The sequence below is a fragment of the Acanthaster planci genome, linkage group LG20 (assembly GCF_054643075.1).
Source record: "Acanthaster planci isolate LZ-2023a linkage group LG20, COTS_SCS, whole genome shotgun sequence".
NCBI classification, from domain to species: Eukaryota; Metazoa; Echinodermata; class Asteroidea; order Valvatida; family Acanthasteridae; genus Acanthaster; species Acanthaster planci.
Genome location: NC_141796.1, coordinates 3,791,761 through 3,817,134, shown reverse-complemented (window position 1 = coordinate 3,817,134; position 25,374 = coordinate 3,791,761). Strand labels below are relative to the sequence as shown.

Below are 25,374 nucleotides of genomic sequence, written 5' to 3'. Positions count from 1 at the left end.
TTTGAAGTTCAAGGCTACATGCGTGCCTGTCCACATGTAGTAAGCATCGCAGTAGAAAAAGTCGTTTTGGGCTAACCCGTGTCGGAAATATCCGCGCTGCACAAGAACAGTATGCTCGATTTTCGCAGAATTCTAAGGCTCAAATCCTGAAAGAATGTACCAGAACCGGGGCAATATCGGAAAAAAACTGAATGGGGGAGGGGGCGGATTCCGCCCAAGCTCTTTTAGGGTCCAAACAGATGTTGCCCTAGGGAGTTCATCGCACTGAATTTCTTAAGACATTACCTTATTGGGGTCTTTGTTGAGAGATGCCATGGCCACTGCTGACTACTGTCCTACTGAGTATGAAAGTGACCATACACTACTACCCTTCTTGCGACATTTGACCCTGGTAACCAGTCCACCCGAAGCGTGCAAGAGGCCTAGATAACTGACAAACTAGCCATATTGTCCATTTTTCAGAAAATGCCCTTTTATATGACCCTATGACCCTATACAGCTAAAATCGGCAGGAGAATGCGGCAAATGTAGCTTGATTATTTACCAATGACTGCAAAGTTGCTAGCCTGTGGCGAAATTATGTACCCCTCATATGATCTGCGGTCTGAGGAGCAAACTAAGTTTGGACTTCATCGGATGGAGTCAGTTGGAGCAAGAAGAAGCATTTTGTAATTTTCAATAAAAACGACAACTAGTGACCACTTGGTGACCTTTGACACCGATGAGTGTGCACCACAGAAACTTTTTGGGACTTCCCAACAACCAAAATGCGTTCATTAGCACGGCAGAAAAGAAGAAAATGAACAATGGTTGAAATAAGCTATTTTGATGTAAGGTTCAAGGGAGCATAGCCGTGTCCGAAACGGGCTTCTAGAGCTATGATATGGGTCAACTGTCTAGGCGTCTCCGCGTATTTCCAATGAAGTAAAGACCTAAACCTAGATGTAGACAAAAGATTCGAATGCAGTCTAAGTATATTGAACATGTGCATTCGTATCCTGAACAGCATCCCTACTGATACCTGTTGTAAGCACACCCTTCTCCTCTTTTCAAGTTTCCAGATAAACTTTTGATCTCCCCAGTCCTCGGAACAGATTTACGCCATTACGCCAATCAGCGGCTTCCACGGCAACACGCGTTATATCAAGTAGCCTATCCATCAGCTTCCATGGGCACACGTGTTATATCAAGTAGCCTATCCATCAGCTTCCATGGCCACACATGTTATATCAAGGAGCGTATCCATCAGCTTCCATGGGCACACGTGTTACATCAAGGAGCGTATCCATCAGCTTCCATGGGCACACGTGTTACATCAAGGAGCGTATCCGGTGGGGAGGGGACACGGGGCAACATCCCCCCAATTTTTTTTATCATTATTATTTATTTTACAAATAATACTTCATAATGTGAGTAAGAAACAATGTAATCGGTATATTTAATTTCAAATATTAGCACCAAAAACCTAGGAAACAAGAACAGCAAATAAAGCAAGGATGTCGGGACCGTTTGATTTTTTCTTCCCAACATAATGTTGAGTGAGCCCGAAGCTGCGTTCGCTTTTGAACTTGCCCGCGACTCCAAAAGCTGGATACGCCGCTGGTTATATCCGGCCGTTGAATGTCCGAACATAGTTTGTACGAGTTTAAAAGGTTTAGTGTCAGAATTCCCGATTTAGAAGGGTAAATCAGAAGCACATATTAATCTACTTATTAGCTGTCTGGTAATGGTGTTGGATTTCAGCTTTGAACCACTCAAATGAATTAAAGATAAAAGCTTCCAAACTTGTTAGACCGGGAAAACGCAAGGCTCTTTTGCCAAAAGTAGGATACAGATAGCTTGCTGAACTGTTTGGTAACCAGATTCAAACAGTCGATGAAGGAGTGGTTGATTGAGTAAAATTCCTTTCACTATCTGGAAAATTACACAAGTTCGCACATTGTCAGGTGGTCATCGAGTTGCCCAATTAGTTAAGCTGTTCACCATGCAACCTGTGGGGGGGGGGCGCGCAAAATAATCAACCGCTGTGATATGGGGGAAGGGACACTCTCAAACTGATCACGTTACAACAAAGAAAGAATTACCAGCATCTCCCAGCATAACGAGGGTTATTTTTGTCTTTATTTCCACAGGACTCTCGTCATTTGGAAGAAAATTGGAGGTCACTATAAGATCTTCCTGGAGATGTACAATGATAATTAGCCATTCGGGATAATTGGAGAAACGTCAGAACTCTGAAGGCCCTCAAGAAATAACGGACAAATTGAGAGAGAAATGAAAACTTTCAGTCCAATTTCCTTACTTTAGTAGACGTGAAATATGTGACATTCTAAACGAAATGGTGGTTTCCAACCAACCCCAAACTCATGCCTAAAATTTACCCTTGTGTTTTTCCTCAAGGAGCACTTGGAAAAGTTACCTGGAGATGGTTTTATAAACAGAATTTTAATATCGACCTTTCACTTCGGGCAATATTGTTTCTTTCCATTTCATGTGCTTAGCTGGAAACGAGATTATACAGCGTTGCACAGATTTACTTACGGAGTTTTTGTCAGCAGTGGTTAGATTAAACTTTGGTCAACGTATAGAGTTCCTTTAAGTTTATTTCCTCATAAATAGTAAATGCTTAAAATACTTTAACCTGTTTTGATTACGAGCTTTTACCGATAGACTAGCATAAAGGGTCAGTTTTCGGCAGAGTATTATCTTTCAGGTCAGGTAATTTTCAGCTTCAACAAATTAACATTCTGGCAGACATTTTGCAAAGGCCTTTTTTTCTGACGTTATTCTTTAAAGAATAAAATGAACGAAAAAGAAAATTCTGAAATTTTCGCCTGTTAGTTTTCCTGTCCAAGGGTCTCTCTACAGTTGGTACAAACTCACTGCATGGGCGCGCAAGTTTATGCGCGTTTGACGCGGGATAAGCTGATTGCGCGCAACGAACTTATTCTGGAATGTATGACAGGATGCGTTCGCATCATCTGGAGCCAGTACACGCATATTCTCCCCATGCGCCCTGGGATAACTCGAGTAGCACACTCGAACGCGGCAACCCCTGATAGGTAGTCTGGTAGGTGGTTGCGCTAAGGCGCGCTAGCTAGGGGGCGTGTGCTCTTGTCCCGCCTTACTTCCGAAGGGGCCAATTTCATCATGCCCGTGGCACGTTGGTCCACGTAAGTGACTCTCGTTGGACCACATTGAAGGTATGCATGATTAGGATGCATGGTGCAAAACAAGATGGCGGACAATATTGAAAGGGGTTTTAGTTGCGGTATAATCATAAATCCTCTCCCCTCCGAGTCCTCAATCCGGTTACAAACAATTCTATGGGTATGGTTGTTCTTCCATTCATTTAATATTTATTCCAGCTTGTAATAAGATGTAGAACAAAGCAAAGAATCGCTACAATATCAATTCGAGATGCACCTGCATGGGCAGTGGGCACGACTTAGCCAAACACACGTAGGGCCGTACATCATGGCTCTCTTTTGAAATCTGTCTTTTAACTGTCACCAGAACAGCCCTACTTGTATGGAATCTTTAATAGTGCAGATTGTTGGAAACTTTGAACACATTTTTTCCCCAAATAAAAACAGCCAGACAATATTACTTACGCCAGTCGACTACTCAGAGTTTACTATCTGACTATCCTCTTAAAATTCCCATGACATAAATTACCGCATTCGTCACTTTTTTTTTTTTTTTACAAAAAAAAGGCATCCCCAAACCCAGCTTGTAATTTGTGCATACGATGTCCGTGGCCGTTTTGAATAAATACGCACGATACAATTTTCATCAAAAACTTAATGAAGGTGAATTTATCCCGATATGTCATATTAATTTTTTTGAAGAAGCCTCAATTGAAGGCCACCAGGCGCGACACATTAGCAGAACTATAGTAGAGTTGTGCTATTGTGTACGCAGCACATACATGTACATATACATGTATAAAACGAGTTTTGTGGTACAGTATGTACGTACGTGTATATTGGCTTACGGTTTTACTAAAAATTCTTTTTATTATTTCACTTTTTAAATGCAAGCAGATTTGGGGCCAAAATACAGAAGCAAGTGTCCTGGAAAGTCCTGAAGGTTGCACCAGAGAGCATCTAGAATCTAAAATTTCTCGGGGCCCTTGGGCGGGCCCCGAACCCCAGGCCGTGGCTTGGCAAAAATTGATCACCTAAGGATGGCAAAAACTCGTGCCCCCTTTTCTTATACTTTCTGATGGGCCTGTATTAGTCTCATACCTAGGGTGAATTTGACTATGAACAACAGTGTTGACGGTGGAAAAACACTAAGACCTGGAAGACTCGGCCACAAAAGGGAAATTTATGAATCATTCAGTCTAACCCATCGAATTTACATTCCAATACCTAAAAACAACGAAGTAATAATCTTTTCAATGAGTGCCCACTTGTGCGTTATTTGGATTGATTGTGGGGCTCCATTCATACCCACCCGTTTAATTAAAGAAAGGGGTACATTTTTACACAAAAGAAATCAGACTTTGAGGAATACGTTTGGTCTTGATTTTCTCGCTGCACCATCTTCTAGGAGATGTAAAACAACTGATCACAAAATAATAAAAAATTTGAGACAATTAAATATTTTTAAAAATCCGACGAGTTTGAGTGGAATTAGAGGCCTATTGCTCATAGCACTTTGGCCATGAAAACGCATATTAAAATAAGCATTAAAAAACCAAACAAAAAGCCTTGCAAAATGGCGAAACAAAAATTAAAATTCATGCTAAATGAGATGCTAAGATGACTTTACCACGATTGAACTAAACATTACATTGCAAGAAATGCAGTTATTATTTGCACTTCAGCATTTCGGCTGAACTCGTGGATCTAACCAAGAACGAAAGGTATACTCTGCATTAAATCAGCTTGATTTGAATCCAACAGCCCCGGATCTGAATCAATCAGCAACATGATAGGCTGCCCTCAACTTTTCAATTAACTCCAGTTTTTCTTGCTTCGGCAGGAAGGATGCACGTGCTGCATTGAATGTCTGTAAAGAATTAAAAACAACAATACCATAGGGCTTGTGTTGGAAACGATGAATTTCAGATATAGCCTTGGTCAAGGCGTTCGTCAATGATCAAGGCTACTGCAGATAAGGACCTTGATATAATGAATCGACCCAGTGTAAGCTTGAAACAGATTTACTTTGATTAAAAGCAAAAGAAGCATGAATAGATATTAATTACAAAATGCAATGCCATTAGGTGTCAATTTTTTCAGCAGGCTACCATTGTATTGCAAGAGGTTATGGGGTGAATGACCTCTTGAATGCCTACCCATATACGAGTCCATTCATGTTGGGGTTTGTTTGGGGCGAATCTCATTGCACAGTGGCTCCATGATCGAAACACCGCAAATGACCAGTGATAGCGTTGCAATGGCCACAGGATTCATCTATAGGCTATTGTAACTACCGTCAGCTAAATTCCGTGCAAGTGGACGTTATTTTCTAGGAATGGCGTTATTCGGTCTTACCCCTTGGGGTATGGGACCCGCAATCGAATCATCCTTCGGGGTCTTTTTGGTGCACAAAAATCAATCACTTCATTAGATTACATTGTCAAGTCGGAAGCACACAACATGCACCATTGCCATCATATGGTGTTGCAGTGGACTTGCACTATTATATTCTTCACAGATTTAGAACGGTGATATTAGACCAAAAATGTCTTTCGTTTCAGGTGGTCAGCGCGCGCGTTCAAGCGTGCGCGTCAATCTTTTTTTTCTGTGAGAGCTGCAACAGCGCCCCCGATTGCCGCACAACCTTAACATTTTCTGCAGGGAGCTGGATGTTTTACCAAGGGTGATACTTCCCGACGAGATCGATGTTGAACACTGATAGCAGACTATGGATGAGACGGTTTTTGTTGTCAGCTTATAATCATAATAAAGCTGGTATAGTTCTGTGACTCGACAACGTGTGTCTACAATTGTCTGTACGATCCAACCCTAGAGGAGGGGGAAAAAGCCGCGTCGCAGCATCGACTCCGGAACATCAGTCTGACCAGAGACAATCTTTTGGGGCCCTACGCCTGTCAAGGCTTCTCGAAGTATTATGGTGGTCAGAAAATGGTATTGGATCTCCTTTGAAAATAAATGTCAGCAGGGATGGAACGATTTCCTAAACAGGCAGGGCTTCTTCTATTTGTCAGTGTTTTGGTTTTTTATAATCACATATTATACACACGCCTCCTACAGCCTCCTTGCGCTGTCTATAAAATCAAATTTACCCCAATTGTAAATATTAGTTTTTAGCCAGATATTTTGCACCGAAGACACAGGCGATGCCTCCCATACAGAAATTCAATTTAGGATAAATCTGCAAATTTTTAATGGTATATAGACTACATACCACTTGTATTGCCTGCTCATCTGATAGTCCAAAGTATTTCCTAGCAATCTCAAACTCGTCATTGATGGTGTTCCCAAAGACCATCGGGTCGTCAGTGTTCAGTGAAAAGTTGATCTGATCCTTGATGAACCTAGGTCACAACGACAAGTCAACAAGTTGCTTAGGCTGGTAGACCTGATGAATCGTCAACAGAGACACAGTTTTTTCTTGACGAATTTACCAGTGCTGCATGTGGCATCTATGCAAGACAAATTTGAAAACTATCAGCTAGGTCTCGACATGTATGACGACTTCACAAAAATACTTAACGGCCAAGAACATGGTTGCACTAAGCTCACTGCATACGCTTTTACGTGGAGAGAGCCAATGACTCCTGTTTGAGACACAAGGGCATCCATCATTAGAAATTGGATTTTTGTTTCAGGTTTTTCAATGTAAATGCATGTCCGACAATGGTTTATTATTAAACGTATGACTGGGTTAAAAAAATTGCGATGAAACATTATTTTCACAATCATTGATGGGAAAAGAATTTCTTTTCGTAATACTATAGCGTTATGAAGGAGTGAGAGAAGACGTTTCTGGCCCAAAGTGCTGGAGAAACACTACAAGGATCGCTGTCAGTGCTCGCGGGGATGTATGACACGCCAGTAGTGTGGTTTTTTTCTATAGGCTAAACAGAGTGCAGGTAATAAAACGAAAATGAAGAATAATGAAGGTTAGAGGCAATGGGAGAGACAGAAAAATAGACATATTCTGTAGGCACATCAAGTGTCGTAAAACGTTTCAGCAATGAAATAATATTCCATTCGGTTTTCAAGCACTTTTGGGTCTAGAAAATCTATTACTGGGATCGAATTCACTTGGCATAGATTCTCATAGGCTTTGTACAAAACTGAAAATATTTCTTCCAGGTCAGAGAATGCAAGGTCGGTCATGCATACTGAGAACAATGTAAATTTTAATTACGGGTTTGGCCTTTTAAACCATGTGAACAATGTGACTCCCCTGCACTGTACACGTTGTACGTATCGCATTGCAAAGTCTGAAGTACACAACCCAGCCAATTACCGATTTGCCGCCAAAAAAGTCTGTCAAGTCACGAAATGAATCTACTGATTGCAAATAACATACTTCTTGTCGGTAAAAAAGGAAATACCTCCAATCTGAACTGCTTTGCTAAGATTAAATTGGAGTGGGGTGGGAATGGATGCAGCATTATTCTACGGGGTTTTTGTTTCATGATATAGTTGTTTTATAAAGCTCAGAATTATGTAAAATTTGTGCACTTTATTAAACATGATTTGATCTTTCATAATACGGTGCAGTTAGAGGTTTGGTACCGTTTGTTCTACATGATGGCTGTTCAAAAGTTAAACAACTCAAATGTTTTTTCTTGTGGCTTTAAAAGCCTGCGGTAAGTATTCATTGGCGAATTCAACAGATGCGTGTAAAACAAAAGAAAAACAAGAGATGACAACCTGACACAAGGATGTTTTGTGAAGTCCGAGTCACATGACCCAGTGTAGACGCTGGATGTTGGGCAGATTTCAAAGTGGATGTCTTTATCTTTAACCATCTGAAAAAAAATCATTACGATCTTTTCTTAATGTTGGTTGCAGGTTTTTTTATTGGAAGCTTCTATACATAAATTGTTGACCTTGCTTTTCCTCGTTTCCTAATGGTTTTAGAAAAAAATCTTAACGTGCAGTGATTATTCAAATGCTATTGGGAAGGGGGAAATAACTGGGGACATTATAGTCTATGGCCAACCCATGTCCAAGTAGAATTTGTTTGTGAATAAACTGTTGGCATTTCCTTTCGAAGAAAAGACTTTAATTTGAAGTTTTCCAGCCCCTCTAAACCGTTCTTTTTTAACCAAGTCTACCTTTTCAAGCTTTTGAAAATGTGGGCAATACTTGTAAATGTTTCTTGAAGGATTGGCTTTACTTGATTGAAGTTTGGCAAATTAAGAATTCAGAAAGATATTTCACACATGAATTATTGGTGCATACAATGAGTGTATAATTAATTGTTCGTTCTCCAATCTGTTACACTATTATCTGTTATCTGTTATAGCGGTACCAGACTACCACACAGTTCAGTTTGGCTGTTTCACAAACACATGCCATTAAAACAGACGCGACGAAATATATTGAAGCATGTGATTTCAGTTTAACTCGTCCCTGCCGTTCTTGCGAAGTGTTCGAATGGGTTAATTACTTTCGTGAGTGTGTCGCAGCCACGGACACACATATCAGTGTTGATTTCCGACTGCTTTATTTAGGGCGCCTGTGTCACGCGCACCCGGAAGTTATGGTTCAAGCGAATTCGATTCAACGTAGACTGGAATAATCATGCCATGGATCTTGAAGACCAGCTCATTTTTACCCTTGGGGAGGTTGAGCCGAGCAAAGTTACCTTAGTGAAAGTGGTACATACATTATCATATACATGTACATGTATCTCTATAGTTGACAAAGTTTACCACTCAAAACAGTGTACAGGAAACAAAAACAAGACTCACAATTACTTAGATATTTGGACTCAGTCTTATCAATGATTCAGTTGCTCGATGGTGTAGCTAGGTTTAACATAACACCTTCCCACTATTACACCTGCCCTGTGGTTGAGCTCGACACCGGCGCCTATATGACATTGACGATCTACCTGATAGATATCATCATCTTCCAGGACGTGGTAGCCATGTCCTATTCTCTCAGCTTTCAGTTCTTCTATGGCAATCTTCACATTGCCGGCTGGTCCACTTTCACCAGCATGTGCAGTGCGATGAATGCCACTACGTTCAGCCTCCTGCAGGAATAATAAAAGCAGTAGAAATATTTTTGCAACGCTGAACCCAAAAGCAACGAAACCTTACGAACAGATGCTCGCCTACTCCGCTAAGTTCAATTCCACTGTAGAACCTCCTTGTTCATTATGTGACCAATCATCCCCAAACCTTGAAGTAAGTAACTGGGATGCTTGACAATTCCACAACTTCACCTTATAGGTTTATACGGATAGCGATAGCTGTGAAACCTACATGAACATGAACAGCGGGATTTCCATGTTTTCTGAGAAATGAAGTTACCTACTTCAGCCTGGTTTTGGGATAGTGGGTCACATATATAAAGGTGAAGACAGCCTCAAGGGAGCGGACAGGGAGGAGATGACAGGAATCTCAGTAGAACCCCATTCCTGCTCATCTTCACTGTGCTTACAGGCGTTAGACAGGCTAATCCCCTCCACGTAATTCCCCAGGGAGGGGTTCAATTCATAGGTATCCCTCCATTATTCCCTTTTCCCCCCTTTTAATGTTTTTTTGGGGAGAGTACCCCCCCCGTAACGCATATGCCGGCGGCGGATAGAAGGACGTTGACCGCTGTAAGGTGGAATATGATCTAACGCCCACGACAACAAACAGTTATGAGTCCCTTGGATTTTAAAACAACCTACCGATACTCTACATCACAGCAGCCACTAATTATTAAATGTATCATTTAATGACAGCAATTTTGACTGTTTCGTTCATGGTGTGAACATTAATAGGGAACCTTGCCTTACGTGCTACGTGCTGCTGCCCGGGCCGGGCCGCATATGTACGGCCCGTAGGTGCAGTAAGCTAGCTAACTGGCTTTGGACTAAGGACTATAGCATGCTACGAAGGTACAAAGGAAACAGTTTCTAGCCGCTGTAGAGTTGCAGATATACATCATGGAAGCTAAATCAACTCTGAACAGTCTAAGTTCAAGACAAAAAATGCATAAAGAAAGAAAGGCTGTGCCAAAGAAATAGCTGGCTGAAAAATTACGGGGAACAATAATCCTATTATAGGAGAAGACGAGAAAACAGATTGCCATTGGTCATGTCACTGGCTAGGGCAACAATGCCTTTAGGATGGCTTGTATTCACTACTACATATACTGATACGTAAACGCAAGCTTCAAAATGCTTGCCGGGGCAGATGCAACTCGTTTTTTTATTATTTCTTCGTAACTGTAAGACTTAAGACTGGTTCCTTTTCACCCATGGCTCTGACATATGCAAATGAAACAGTCTCAAGCATTATATTTTGGCAATTCCAGGGCAGTATGCTCCTTTAAGTGGAACATATAATCGTATTCATGGTGTTCAATTAAGGCCTCGTTACATAGTGCGGTGAGAGTTGTTTGACAGCGAGATGAGAGTTGTGTGGAATCGAGATGAGAGTTTTTTGGCAGCCCGATGAGTGTTGCGTGGCAGCGAGATGAGAGTTGTTTGGCAGCGAGATGAGAGTTGTTTGGCAGCGAGATGAGAGTTGTGTGGAAGCAAGATGAGAGTTGTTTGGCAGCGAGATGAGAGTTGTTTGGCAGCGAGATGAGTTGTTTGGCAGCGAGATGAGTTGTTTGGCAGCGAGATGAGAGTTGTTTGGCAGCGAGATGAGAGTTGTTTGGCAGCGAGATGAGTGTTGTGTGGCAGCGAGATGAGAGTTGTTTGGCAGCGAGATGAGAGTTGTTTGGCAGCGAGATGAGAGTTGTTTGGCAGCGAGATGAGAGTTTTTTGGCAGCCCGATGAGTGTTGCGTGGCAGCGAGATGAGAGTTGTTTGGCAGTGCAATGAGAGTTGTTTGGCAGGGAGATGAGAGTTGTTTGGCAGAGTGATGAAGTTGAGAAGGAAATTGATGGTCGAGCGATCATATTTCAATGAGATCATAATTTTCTGGGCGTCATCAGGCGGAAATTGATGGTCGAGCGATCATATTTCAATGAGATCATAATTTTCTGGGCGTCATCAGGTGGCGAAATTTCTCACGGATTTGACGTTGTTCTCCGGGGCGCGTCTATAGTGCAACCTTAACAACACTCATACTTAGCCGCAAAACAACACTCACTGCGCTGCCAAACGACCGCCATCGTGCTCTGAAACTACTCTTATCGTGAGATGAAACTACGAAAGCTCTGTACTGCCATGAAGTATATTTTTTCCAAGTTCGTTTTACGAGATTTTTTCCCCTAAGTTCTTTTGTTGGAGACATATACTCTCCAGTTCATTCTTATAAGATCTATATTTAGAAACACTGTTTCTATTTGTGGAAACAACCCCCCAAATATATCTATATAAAACCGAAGTGTTTCAATATATATAGATCTCATGAGAACGTACTGGAGAGCACATTTCTCAAACAAACGAACTGTGCAAATGATATAATCTCGTAGAAACGAAGTAATACATCTTCTAGAAACAGACTTCGAAAAAATATACTTCTTGGCACTGCGCAATAACTTTCACCATACTTTGGAAATACTCTCATCTCGCTGCCAAACAACTCTCATCTCGCTGCCAAACAACTCTCATCTCGCTGCCAAAAAACTCTCATCTCGCTGCCAAACAACTCTCATCTCGCTGCCAAAAAACTCTCATCTCGCTGCCAAACAACTCTCATCTCGCTGCCAAACAACTCTCATCTCGCTGCCAAACAACTCTCATCTCGCTGCCAAAAAACTCTCATCGCACTGCCAAACAACTCCCATCGCGCAAACAACCCTCACTGCTAGTGGCGTAACTAAGGCTAAATGTCTGAGGGGTACTCACGAGAGGTGCACACATTTGTTCAAAGGGGAACCACAAGAAAATATGTTGCAGCTGCATTCACAGATTTGGGGGGGGGGTGGTGGCGCCCAGGGGAGGGGCATCTGCGGGGAGGGGTTAAGTTTCCCCCTTCCCCTGGTAATTACGCTGTTACTCACAGCGCTGCGTATGTTATCCACTTACCTGAAAAACTCTGACAACTTCACGGTGAAATTCCTGGCGTTCTATTTCGTTTGTACCACCGCAGCCGGCAACATCAATGCCAACAACAATTTCATGAAATTCCTGACATAGATGAAGACATTCTGAGGCCAAAGCTGAATATGAAAACGAAATAATACTATCAAACTATCAGCGTTATTTCACATCAAGAATAGACGAATAATAAAGGTTTATGTTTGATGGCAAACATGAAGAATCTCAACTCATCTCCAAAGCAATTTCATTTCAATGAACCCCTTCATTATTAAATTTTGGCAAGATAAAACAGTGAACAGATGACTCCTCATGATGATCAGAAATGAAAAGAGTGGTCCATGTAAGTACATGCATGTACATGGGGATATCTTTCCCCTTGAAATCATGACAGTGTGTATCCTGTCTCGATAAAAGAAAGAAAAAGGATATTTTTCAAAAGCTAAAAAATGAACTCTGAGATCACTCCCACCTTTTGGATTTTTTTCGAGTCACTAAATTAGTACTAGACTATTCGTTTTATAAATTTTTTTCTTACAGAATGATTAAAAGAAAACTTGCCAGGGGTCTCTCTGGCAGTGCATATGATAAGACGCGCTTTGACGTTGAAGTCTTTTTGTCCTTGTTCTATTCCCTCCACGATGCTACGCATCACGTCGTGAGTCGATAACGCTTTCTCTTTAACATGGCCACCCTCCTGATCCGAGTAGACCAAAAGATGCGGGCTAAATCGAGCCTCAAAGTAGACGACACCTTCCTTGGCCTTGTCCTCGCAAATTTCGTAAGAAATTCGGGAAGAGCTTCTTTATCACCGCTAGGAGGATGGAAACAAAAGATGTGTAGTTATTATTTCAAAGGTTCCTAAAGACGAATTGTCTGTTGTGCTCTATTCCGTTCTTCTTTGTCTGGAAAACTATGGCCGGTCTTCAGCAATTATGTTTAAGATCAACTGAGTATTGGAAGCCGATAGAGGCAAGGGTCGTTATCACATGCACGAGACTGCAACTATTGGTAACATAACTTTTACGCAATATTTTCGAAATTCTTCATAGGCATCAAAACTAATTATAGTAAAACTAGAGAAATGAAATACTGGAAGCCTGTGGATAGTTACCATGAATGTTAAACGCATGATCAACATGTGCCTCGCTAGGCTTTCGAACAGTTATGGGACAACTTTAGTACCATTGCATACTTTAGTTTGAATGTTAAGCTCAAAACTAATATCAAGTCTGCAAGGCACGCTATTTCCGAGAGTTATAAACGTTACGTGAGTTTGTAAGTTTAACATTAAGAAATTCTGTTGATGGAAGAGGAAAAAAATGCATTCGGACGCCGATGCTGTAAAACATTCACATGGAAGCAGGGTGTCTGGGCAGCATGACGCGCGTTCGAGTTGCTGCTGTAGACTTAATATCAATCGAGTGTATGCCTTTACACTACTGTCTTTCTTACAATTTGCAGCATAATTATAAGACCAAGTATAAATATTTTTATATTTTCCATACGGATAACCTAAACAGAGTTAGGAAACATGTTGTTATATATCAACATGTATACGGTTAATGAATCTAAGATAAACGTGGCGCCAGCGGGTGGATAAGGGCATGAAGTCACTTTTTTACCACAGGTAAGGTTTTGTAGGAAAGGACTCTTTTTAGGTTTGGAACAATCCAGGGGTTTTATTGTACATTTTCCATATATTTGCATGTTTACGTAAACATGAAAGGGTGCCAACTTGAAGGATAACAAAACATTTATGTTGAGTAGACTCGCGCCAGACTCAGGTCTTTAGGCGCAAGTCTGATTGAAATAAATAAATAACTAAAAAAATAATAAGATAAAATAATAACAAATTCCAAGTGTGTTTCAGAATGGAACAAAGACTGAGTCCAGAATCGAGTCCTACAACACTGATCACAGTTTTGCTGATATAAATTAAAATACTCATAGGCATGAAAATAAAAACCTTAAATACTGTTAAAAAAAGAAAAAATATCAATAATATAAAGTTATCTGAGACAGAAAGGTCTTTTTAAGGGGTGCATGAAAAAACACAATGCCTGCGTGGCCCTTTAATTGTGCTATAAGCTTGGGAATGCATTCTCTGCAACAGACAATACCAACCTACTACGGTCATATGAAGCAAAATCACTTACATCAAAGGAGGTAAGAAAATCTTGAACGTCTCCAAAACCTTCGGAAGGGTTCCCATGTCAAAGTTCTGTATAATACGTATCATCTCTTCAGCTGTTGAACCCGGCACGCTGATTCCACGCTTTCTTTTAAATGCAGAAAAGCACTGCCAAAGTTACCCCACTGTTATCAGAGCAGCTTTAAGAAAATTTAACTGATCAACAATCCTTTGAGTTTCTTTCTCACCATTTTTTGAATACATGGAAGTACATTCCGAAGTAAATACGTTCCATTTCAAAGGTGGAATTTTACTTTTGAATGCACCATGAAATGAAGAAAATCATCAGAGGAAATATGTAAAAACCCGTTCGTTATAATGTCACACATTTCTTGACAGTTGAAGCATTATACCCAGTAAGTACGTGTCAGCAAAACGTGCTCTCTGTATACTGTTCTTTATCTGATTCACTGAACAAGGTTTTCGTTGGAACAAACACATTCCTGAGACAAAGAAGGAACTGGGAATATAAGATAACTCACTTTGCCAAGTCCCACACAGTAGATGGTCTGACTGCGCCATCCAGATGAATGTGCAGCTCCACCTACAAATCCAAATATATATATAAATATAAGAAAAGCTGGTTTATTCAACTCCTGGCTATACCTTAGTGAGAATATAGTCGTGTTAGCAGACATCAGCTCACCTTCACGAGAACACTGTAAAACATTATTCAGCTTGTACAGCTAAATTCTCATACCCTTGAAATTGTGGTAGTTTTCTATTTTCTTAAAACGTTTGAACTGGACTGGTGGAACTTTGACTTTCTTTATTCACCTTAGTTGGCACGCACAAACCTACATTTATTTCAGTTTCAAACGTTTAGCAGCAAAGAAGACATAGTTCAATTTTAATAATTGCTAATGCATCTCCATAGTCAATACATGTAATATGTTTCTCTAGCCTCAGAATACAGGCTATTGTTGACAATGCTGTTGTTTATCGGTCTCCTAAAAGCCTCCACAGTTTTTAAAGATGTTCTGAAACATTCTTATAGACTATAAATTTAGGGGAGCTGATGTAATTGTGGGTGGTTGATGGTCAGCGGGGGCGGATGCTTGCCGAAGGTGTGAAAGAAGTACACAGAAGCAGGTACAACCCGGGCACTTCAAAGGGCTCCGTGATGGTATCGCTTCCAAGTCAGACGAATAATAATAGAAGATACTAAACAAATGCCCGACAGTAGTTTCCTAGCGATACTCATGGTGTTTTGCTTGCAATTTACTACAACTTATCATTGTGACCAAGAAATAAAAAAATATTCCTATAAAACCCCATCACACTCTTTTTGTTCAGCTTTATAACTAAAACTATTTCAAATCTTCTGATGTTTGACGTATTGAAAAGCACTTTTCGCAACCGTTTTACTATCCATGCCTCTCTGGGCAAGTGTTTGGGTGTAAGTGCTGTCGCAGTGACATCATTAAGGAAAGGCGCTGCTCATTTTTTATAGGTTTTTCTGTTCAAATTTTGAACCCAAAATTTTTCATTGGAAACAATTCTGAGAAAGGGCTGTTTATTTGTATAAAAGGAAACCCAGGAGAGCAAACTCGTGTGTTCACTTGTACTCCACTGTACTATCGCACGCTATAGCTAGCTGGTAACCGTGTACCGTGTGTGCCTACTTGATCGTGTGTGGGGATGTTTATTCAATACTGCGTCACATGTGTAATCAAAGAGGCTTACGATTGGTCTTCCAAAATGAACAATTCATATTTTTCAGGAAGCACGATTTATGTGATTGGCTCTAGAACTGCATTGAATTATTCATGATGGCATAAGCGCATATCGCTGATCCCCCATTTTCGTCAATGTCAAGAAAAACATTAGGCCTAAACCCGGGACATACAGACGCGACAAGGCGGTTTTTCAACTCGATATAATGATACGGACAGCTGACGCACGTACGTACGTGGGGTTATGTACAATGCACATGTACACGCACAAGTGTCTGCGGAGGTTCGGTTTGTAAGTCGGTGTACTGGGCTCCATTACGGTCTACTGTTGTACCGTACGAGGGTGGCAGCTCGTTTGCCTCAGTTTGAGTGCGTACGGCCTGATCTCTGCCGGGGTTTAACGGCCAAGTAAACCGCCTTGGAAAAAGCTGTGTCGCTGCAGGCCCACTGTGAGTTGTCATAGAAGGCACATTGTGTCCTAAGGCACCTGTGTCTGCAGGCTCATCGCATCATTGCAGGCCCACTACGCCGCTGCAGGCCCACGGTGTCGATGCTGGCTCCTTCGTCGCTGCAAGCCCACTGTGTTACTGCAGGCCCACCGTGAGATGAAGGCGCACAGGTTCCGAAGGCACCCTGTGACTGCAGGCTCACAGTGGCACTGCAGGCCTACCGTGTCGCTGCAGGCCTACCGTGTCGCTGCAGGCCCACTGTGTCGCTGCAGGCCTACCGTGTCGCTGCAGGCCCACTGTGTCGCTGCAGGCCTACCGTGTCGCTGCAGGCCCACTGTGTCGCTGCAGGCCCACTGTGTCGCTGCAGGCCTACCGTGTCGCTGCAGGCCCACTGTGAGCTGAGATGAAGGAAGGCCCCTGTGTCTGCAGGCCCACAGAGTACTGTACATGTACATGTGCTACATGTTTACACGAATTCTGAACGCAGTTCCGGGTTAAACGGTGAAACAGCCATCGGCAGAAATCGCTGTTATCCGTGAGGCATACTGAAAGGGTGAACTTATATAGTTCTTACAATGTTAAAATGAAGATACAAACCTTTGGACGTAGATGAGATTTCGCCCCAACTTGCATTGCCGTTTACTTTTCATGGGTACCCTGCACACCACACGATCCACACTGTCGCTTGTGGAAAGGATTCTTTCAATTGTTACAGTTGTCACGTGGTGAGTAAAATGTGCTCGTTTCATGTACAGAAATGCTAATTTTAAGAGGTCACCCTTGACATCGTGTTGATTAAAGGGACAATATCGGCTTGGTTGTAACAAAATCAAAGTGTTTCGTTTTTACGCACACAGTTACCGTAATGCAATTCTTGTGGAGCTGACAATAGAAAACCTCATTCGGACTTTAACCCTCCGACACTGGCACACTGGGTTGATTAACTTGGGGATTTTGCGTCGTTCGGTTAAATTGTAAGTAGGCTAAACGTCATTAATCAACAGTATGATTTAAAATAAAATACTGTATTACTCATAAATGATATTGTCTTTAAATTCATTGTTTACTTGGACCCCACATACATTTCTGAAAAGTAGTCACATCATCTGGGGATATCTTTACGTGTTACCCAGCAATAATACCAGGGTCGAGTAGGCCTACAGCACTTACAAATGTGGGAAAAGGGGCGCCAAACTGAAGGTGAACTCCAAAAACGAGCGGACATTTAATGATAATTTTCGTCTTCAGTATTATTAACTGACCAGTTGAGTACAAAAGAAAATAAATGGGAGAAATTGAGTCTGTCCCCAAGGGGGCTCCACCTCTGGATCCACTGCAGAGGAGACAAAGCCCACTCCTGAAACACTGCCACTGACCTGCAGTGCTTTCAATTCAGTCTGGCCAATTTTACAAGGCACTCGTAAAATAAACTCCGGTGCAGATAGATAACGTTGCTTTGGTAAGTAGATCAAAGGTAAGTGTGGAATCACAAAAAAGTCCGGCTCGTTTCACGTGGGAGGCAATATTCCGTGACCAGTGGCACACCCAGAATCTGTGTGGGAAGTGGGGGGGGGCTCAAACTCGAGTTTACCTCCATAATGCTCAAGCCCCCTTTCCGGTTTGTTTTTCTAAAAAGAAAAGAAAAGAAAAGAAAAATCTCTTGGTGGGATGGGTGGGGGAGGAGGTTGAGCCCCGCCCTTTGGGTGCGCAACTGTCCATGACTAACTTCTTGGCAGTGACATTTCAATTTTCATGTTTGCAATGTTTCCCTTTTGTAATATTCCATGAAATCCAGACAAGTACGTCCTGTTTCTTTTGAATTAACTTTCTTGAAAATATGCTAGAGTCACTTATGGTGCATGCAAAAGTAACGGGAGGATAAAACGCTCATGGATTTTTTAGTATATGCATTTTGTTTTACTCTTTTCGAGTTCCCATTTTTGACTGAACGAACTTTTTGTTGAGAGTTGTTGCTCTATTTTCACTTTAATTGTTAATTTTATGGGCTGGAACGTTCTTGAGGGCGTAGAGAAATGCTCCGTGCAAACTCGACCGAATGTATGTAAGGAGCTTCATTCCAACCGTCCTGTCAATATGAATTCAGGGAGTGATTTCTTAAGCCTTGGCAAATCGAGGGGGTATGTGTTATCTTTATATCTCGATCTCCGCGGTCAAGAGCAGTGATTGATGCATAGACAAGGCAACTGGTTTCTTACGACAGAAAAATACTTTAATTGGGAAACTTGGTCCATTACCTCAATTTGTGCCTCTCACGTCAAGTCTTACAATAGGGCAGAAAGATTTTTAATAAAAAAAATCTAATGCTTTTGATTGCATGGTCGATGACAAAACACTAGACCATACTGCGTTATGCCCACTGCAGCAGTCCAGCGTGCGTCGTGACGCTACCGCCGAAGCTTTCGCTCGCTAAGCCACACGGTGATCTCAAGTTGCCCATGCAAGGCTTTCATCACCCATGAGCTTTTTAAATGGTCGTTTGAATTCCGTGTGTTTTCTGTTAAATTCTTGGCTGAATTTTTACTTTGAAATTTTTGTAATGGATTGAAACACCCCAATTGAAAAAGTCTTTGAAACCCTTATGCCTCTCAATAAGTTCTAAAGTAGCCTATCAAGAATTTTGTGAATGGCTTTGTAACGAATGAAAAGTCAAAGACCGGAAATCTAACGCAGAAGAAAGATCTCCTTGTAATAAGAACCCTGTAAAATGGCCTACGACAAAGATTAAGCAGGCCAGGAAATGAAACAAAACTTTATTAGTTTGTAAGCAACGCACATATGGTATTAATTAGAGTCATGTTGCAGCAGACAAGTTTAGTTTGATTTCACCACTGTTGACAAACACTGATACCTTGGAAAACTCTACAAAAATACTCAAAAAGAGTTTTTTGAATGATTCAGTCTAAACCCATTGAGTTCATATTTAAATAACTGTAAAGCCAAAAGGATAATCTTAATCTATATGAGCGTACACCTGTGCGGGTGATGTTAACCTCGATTGATCGTGTGGCTTCGCACATCTCTGTTCGTAGCCTAACCACAATTTATCAATACAAAAAGTCACATTTTTGTAAACAATAACTTTCCTACTTTCTACTATTTTCTACTATACAGACCGTCTTGTGTAGTTTTAGTTAAATCTGTTACGTTTTTTGCAAGAGTGATGTAAAGAGGATGTCACAAACATTCTACAGATTATTCCCTACAAAAGCTCGAGGTGTCGTAAATGACAGGCAAACAGGAGATACCTGACTAGCTGTTGAGTTCTTAACCATCTCTTTTTATCGATAATAATTCTGCTCAGCGGCTTTAACGTAAGGGAATTTGTCATTGAAATGGTCCAAAAACGATCCAAATCTCAACGCCTCCTCTCATACACTGGAAATGACATTTAGTACATCGAACAACACATGCCGTCACTACAACTCATCATCCACCTCATCAGAGTCGCTTTTGGGCACAGATGTATGCTATTACACGGTACTAACAGCTATAATGAAGCTGAGGTTTGGAACTACGACGCCTACCAGTAATATACAGCAGTTTACATTATGAACATCATCAAGCCAACATCGATATTGATGAAAACATTAGTTTTCATCTGCTTTTTGTAAAGAAAACTAAACTTTGAAAATTTGGAAAAGAAACTGGCGGAGTCATCAGAAATAAAATAACTGTAGATGGCCAACAACTTTAAAAACATTAGCCAAAAATTATTGTTGCAGACATGGCGTTGTAATCAAGCAAATAGACATCAGAATATTAAAACTTGGACCCATGAGATAAAGTTTTAGTAAGAATTTACATATTTCAAATGTTTGCAATGATGATATAGAAATGATTGAACATCCCTTCTGGGTCAATCTTATTATAATGAGTGTCCCTATTAACATATTCCATGTTTTCCCAATGAATGACGTCGCTATTTCTGAAATGTCATTACAGGAAGCAGTTGTTCATTTTGGGTGCTGTTCGTGCTCACCGAAACTATTTTGTGAGGAAGCTTTGTCAAATAGCCTGCTGTCCCATATACTAAAGCAACAACAAATCGAAAAAACAAACAACCCAACAAACAACCCAACAAACACCCCAACAAACAAATAAAGACAGACAAAACTCAAAATTCTGGCAAACTGTGGTGAAATTATAGCCTAAAGTACTTAAAGCATAAGAACGGAAATTTGCATTGGCATAAAAATCAAAAGGGTACCAAAATACCTTTAAAACTGGTACAATAAAAATCAAAATAAGGTACAGTGAAACCGAACAGTAAATGTACAAGGACATGAAATGCATTTATCTTTTGTAGTTGCTGCTAATCCGATTATTTTGTTATTGTGCCGACATCACGAACTGCGGCTAAACTGCTGGATTAGTCAAGAACTTTTCCCATGCTGTATCAAATTGCTTGATCTGAATCAAATAACCTTGGATCTGAATCAATCAGTGACATGGTAGGCTGACCTCAACTGCTGAATTAGCTCAAGTTTTTCTTGCTTCGGCAGGAAGGATGCATGCGCTGCATTCAACGTCTGTAAAAGTAATCGAAACAAAAAGAAGCTGTTTAAATCCATCAACGGAGCTAGTGTTAGCGAGAATATAGAACTCTTCAGATAAATACCTTGTATAATGATGCTGAACCGACCCGGTGTAAGATTTCGAATATTACGTGAACACAAATTCAACCCACGTAGAAGCAAAGAAGTACGATAATATTTATTAAAATATCTAATCCGTCCAAAAGGTATTTTTTCAACTACTTGAAATTTGTTACAAAAATTTAATTGAGCTGGTATAATGTCATAGCATACATAGCATGGGCAGGTTGTAATTGACATGAGGATCTATTTAAAGGCATGTTCGTCAGGTGGTGAATTGAAATTTCTTTTCGTTTCCCTTTTTCGTGTTGGTTATTGGGTGGTTTACATCTTAATTAAACACCCAGCTTTAGAGTACCGCCACTGTGTGTACACAGCAAATGAACGCATCTACCAAAGGTGGTAGCAGCCAATCACATTGCCGGACTTGTATTTACGTCGTTCATACCTGTATCATAATGAACGAGTCTACAAGCCTGACTACTCTAATTGGTGGACATTCCGATCTTCCAAAGATTGGAGCGAACAGCGGGGAAAGTATTTCATCATAATGATGTGTAATGATGTGCTTTTGAATCGTCTCAATGCATTCAAGTTGTGCTACTAGTGTTGCATCGTCTGCTAAGAGCAGTTCCAGAAAGCACTTTGGTCTTTGCTCCCAGGTGGGCAAGGTTGAAGAGGCCGCTGTCACTTCTGGTGTGGAGATGGATCCCACCCTCTGACCTGGTGAATGTGAATGATAGCAGCAAACAGAGTAGGCGCCAAAACGCATCCCTGCTTGATTCCGCTCGATTGGAAATGAGTCAGAGGTGAATCCGTCATACTGATTAGACGATGCCTTTCCCATCCCCAAGGAAAGAAACAATCAAGGTGAGAGGTTTGGGAGGACAACCGATCTTCTCCAGGAGGGTGAAGGGGTCTTTTCTGTTGAATAAATAGAAAGCCTTGGTGAGGTTGATGAAGCGATGTAGAGCAGCTGTCTGTGTTCTCGACACTTCTTCTGTAGCTGTCTCCGCGAGAAGATCATGCCATTGGTGGATCTCTTCGCTCTGAATCTGCACTTGGCCTCTGGATCGACATGTTGCAGTCTGCACAGGACCACTTGACCAAAGGTTTGCCCACAATACGGAGGAGTGATACACCCTATTGCAATCGCTCCAGACACCCTTGTTCTAGTATAAGGTGATGATATTGGTGTCCCACATGTCCTGCGGTATAGCGCCTTCTTACCAGCAATGTTTACTGGTCAGCTTGATGACTTCTGGAGGAATGCCGTCATTTCCTGGGGCTTTGTCGCAGGCTAAGAACTCAATAGTCTTTCTAAGTTCGTCAATAGAAGGCGGATGGCATCTTCAGTGACGGTGTTCTTCCTTGAGTACAGCTCAACCCATCTCTCCATCTGTTTGCTGCAATCTATGATGACATCCTTGGATGATGACTTTAGAAGGACAATCTTGGACACACGTTGACCAAAAGTCTTCTTCATGCCTTCGTATAGCTCTGATAGTCGTTGACACATCTCCGAGCAATACGTCTAGTCTCGTTCCTAGCTCTCCTGAGCGCTACAAGTGCTCTGAAAGATGTATCTTGTAGTTCAGCAGCGCTGTTCTCTTGGCTGTAATCGCTGGATCGAGTTCGGGCAGTCTGGCTTCAAACCAGCCTGGGTTTTCCTATTTTTCTTGCCTTGTGTACTAAACCGTTGAATGGATGGCGTCGCGGATGTGGTTCCACCTCGCCTCTGTTGAGCCAGTAGGGCAGCTGTTAAGCGCCTCTTCAATAGCATTGACAAAGTGAACACGCAGCTCTGGGATAGAGGTCTTCGCAGCGTTGATACGTGCAAGCCCTTTCTGTTTAGAGCGGCGGGTTTACTTGAGTTGAAAGTGCACCTTGCTGCCTACAAGGGAATGGTTTGTGTCGCAGTCTGCGCCGTGGTAACTGCGCGTGCTGAGAGCAATTTATGGGTGCGTTCGATTAGATTACACGTGTAAGTCAAACTTACACGAGAGCGTTCGTTTAGCCATCACGTGATGTTCGTGTCTGCCCTGGTGTCAGCCACCACTACCCCAGCTGGCAAGCGGGTCTCTGGAGGCTGCCCGAGTGTAATGACGTCACGGATGGACTGTTCGAGCATGGACGTTCATGATGGAACGAGGCGGGGACTTGACCTTTGTCCTAGAATGCCTTGGAAAACACACTGCAGCGTTCGATAAGCCTCATTTTGAGGCTTCCCTTGAGTGTAACACTGGTGTGTTCAGGGAAGCTAATCGAACGCACCCAATGGCTAGACTTGATCAAAGCATTGGGCGATGATTTTGACAACCCCGGCCGTTAGGCCTGCTGTATGTGCGCGGCGGAAATACTGCACGGTGTGATGCGCAATACCCTGCGATGCAGCAGGTTCGCTTTTAACACGTACGGTACATTGCACAGTACGTCGGGCCGTCATGCTTTGCAAGTGACATCCGATTCCCAGTGAAGCCGTTACCCCACTCTCACCTTATGGACAGCTGACGCACTGACGTACGTGGGGTTACGTACATGTAAATGTATACGCACATGTGTCTGCGGTGGTTCGGTTTGTATTACAGCGGTAGCATAGCCGTCATAAGTCTGTGTACGGGGATCCGTTGGGGTCTGCCGTTGTACCGTACTAGGGTGGCAGCTCGTTTGCCATGGTTTGCGTGCGTACGGCCTGGATCTCTGCCGGGGTTTAACGGCCGCGTAAACCGCCTTGGACAAGGCTACAAATGGCGCTTACCTCGGGTATTATCCGACTTAACTCCATCTGAGAAGTCACGCAATTGTTTCCATCGCTCCATTATTTTGCACGAATGGAGCGTCTTTGTTTTGTAGAAAGTGGGTTACAAGCAGTTCGTTAAGTAAGGCCTTAATCTATTCCTTGGTACAAAATTGAGGACAGGCAACTACTCAGGTGCACGATGCTGTTACGTATTGTACTGTGGTATAAATTTCCAGCCACGCTCACGGTAACTTCCATCATTTGGTGTGTATGCCACTGGACGTATGGCCATAACATGAGAGAGCGATAGTGATTTTGTTTTGGCTGCACAGAGACACTGATGATAATTACTTACTGATACCATTGGCTCGTCGCTCAGCGCCAGACATTAAAACACATTATTCTGTTTGTATGATTTCTTATTTACAATGTGCTTCCAAAAGTATTTACAAAGATTCCAAATTTAAAATACAAAATAAAATTAGAGGTTTCAATAGTCAGACTTTTAACGTTAGAACATGTTCAAGTAAATATTCAGTATCTTCTGATCACAAATACCTCAAATTGATTGGACATATTCACCTCTTAATACTGACTACTGGACAGTTACCGCCAAATCTTAGTCTTATGCAACCAAAATACCCAGTAGATTTGAGTATTTCAGTTCTTTCTTATCGACAATTTGAATAAACCAGCAAGAACTTCAACACAAAATGTCTGCAGTCTCTAAATCTAAATCATCAGTCATCTAGGTGGTGTGTAGCTCCGACCGGTCCTTGGCAAACGAGGTCTTGAGGAACCAGGTAGCCTGCGGTCAGTCTCTACAGTAGTTCTTCTTTGGTCGTCACTCAGCCCAGATTTTCAAACTCGAGTATACAGAGTGTCTTCAGTAGCCAAATTGATGACCATCTAAACATTGAGATGTATAAATGACCCAAAACCTCATGATGTAGTATCACTGTTACAAGTTCATAGTTTGAGAATTCTCAACGACAAAATGGCAACTAACATCTGCCTCATAAGAAGTGCGAACATCAATTAACTATCTCCATCGTTCGAGTTAAATGGATACTCAAAATCTGAACTTCGACTTGTTCTAAAATGAACATTTAACACAGAATAATCACAAGTTAACTCCAGCACAAGCAGCAAAAAAAAAATTCAAAGTCGACTTGAACGAGCAACTTTGACTTTTTTCAAAATAAATACATTAATATCAATGAATAACGTACAGTTAATCTTCTCTTGCTTTACTGAGAGTCTTGGCCCATAACCTGGTCCAGAACTTCTCCACGCAGAATGTCGAAACTGGCACAAAATTTCACACAGAAATTTGGCTACGATGCAAACAGCACAAAATTACGATCTGAGAGCAAACAGCTCAATTTGCATATCAGCATGCACAAGGCAACTACAGACACGGCAGTTAATCCTTCAGCTCTCCTGTCTAGTGGTGCTCTGCTTCTGTTGTTTTAATGGCACTTTCAGCTACTCAGACTATTTGCGCCAATTACTATACGTTTATTCATAACCTTTAAAATGTTTGATTT

The 25,374-nt window shown here is 41.7% G+C and overlaps 2 protein-coding genes and 1 long non-coding RNA gene across 4 annotated transcripts in view; 1 reads left to right on the top strand and 2 right to left on the bottom strand.

The window, feature by feature from the left end:
• LOC110975511 (uncharacterized) overlaps positions 1–25,374 on the top strand; it is a 31,959-nt gene that overhangs the window by 3,890 nt on the left and 2,695 nt on the right. Inside the window, exon 4 of one of the 2 annotated variants that reach the window (XR_002597711.2) lies at positions 2,133–2,819. The exons of the other annotated variant lie outside the window; for it this stretch is intronic. This is a non-coding gene — a long non-coding RNA (uncharacterized LOC110975511). Of the gene's footprint in view, positions 1–2,132; positions 2,820–25,374 lie in introns of those variants that run through there. 2 annotated transcript variants of the gene reach the window in all.
• Positions 3,337–17,254, bottom strand: LOC147795849 (adenosine deaminase-like). Its single transcript, XM_087130318.1, is given in 10 exon segments — positions 3,337–5,019; positions 6,385–6,514; positions 7,866–7,963; positions 9,055–9,198; positions 12,138–12,271; positions 12,711–12,944; positions 12,947–12,963; positions 14,309–14,431; positions 14,826–14,887; positions 17,066–17,254. Coding segments are annotated over 10 exon segments (1,071 nt in total). The 5' UTR covers positions 17,102–17,254; the 3' UTR covers positions 3,337–4,926.
• Positions 18,674–25,374, bottom strand: part of LOC110990847 (adenosine deaminase-like) — a 22,151-nt gene continuing 15,450 nt past the window's right edge. The window contains exon 9 of the mRNA XM_087130315.1: positions 18,674–21,018. Within this exon, the coding sequence (XP_086986441.1) occupies positions 20,926–21,018 (93 nt within the window). The 3' untranslated portion in view covers positions 18,674–20,925. The remainder of the gene's footprint in view (positions 21,019–25,374) is intronic.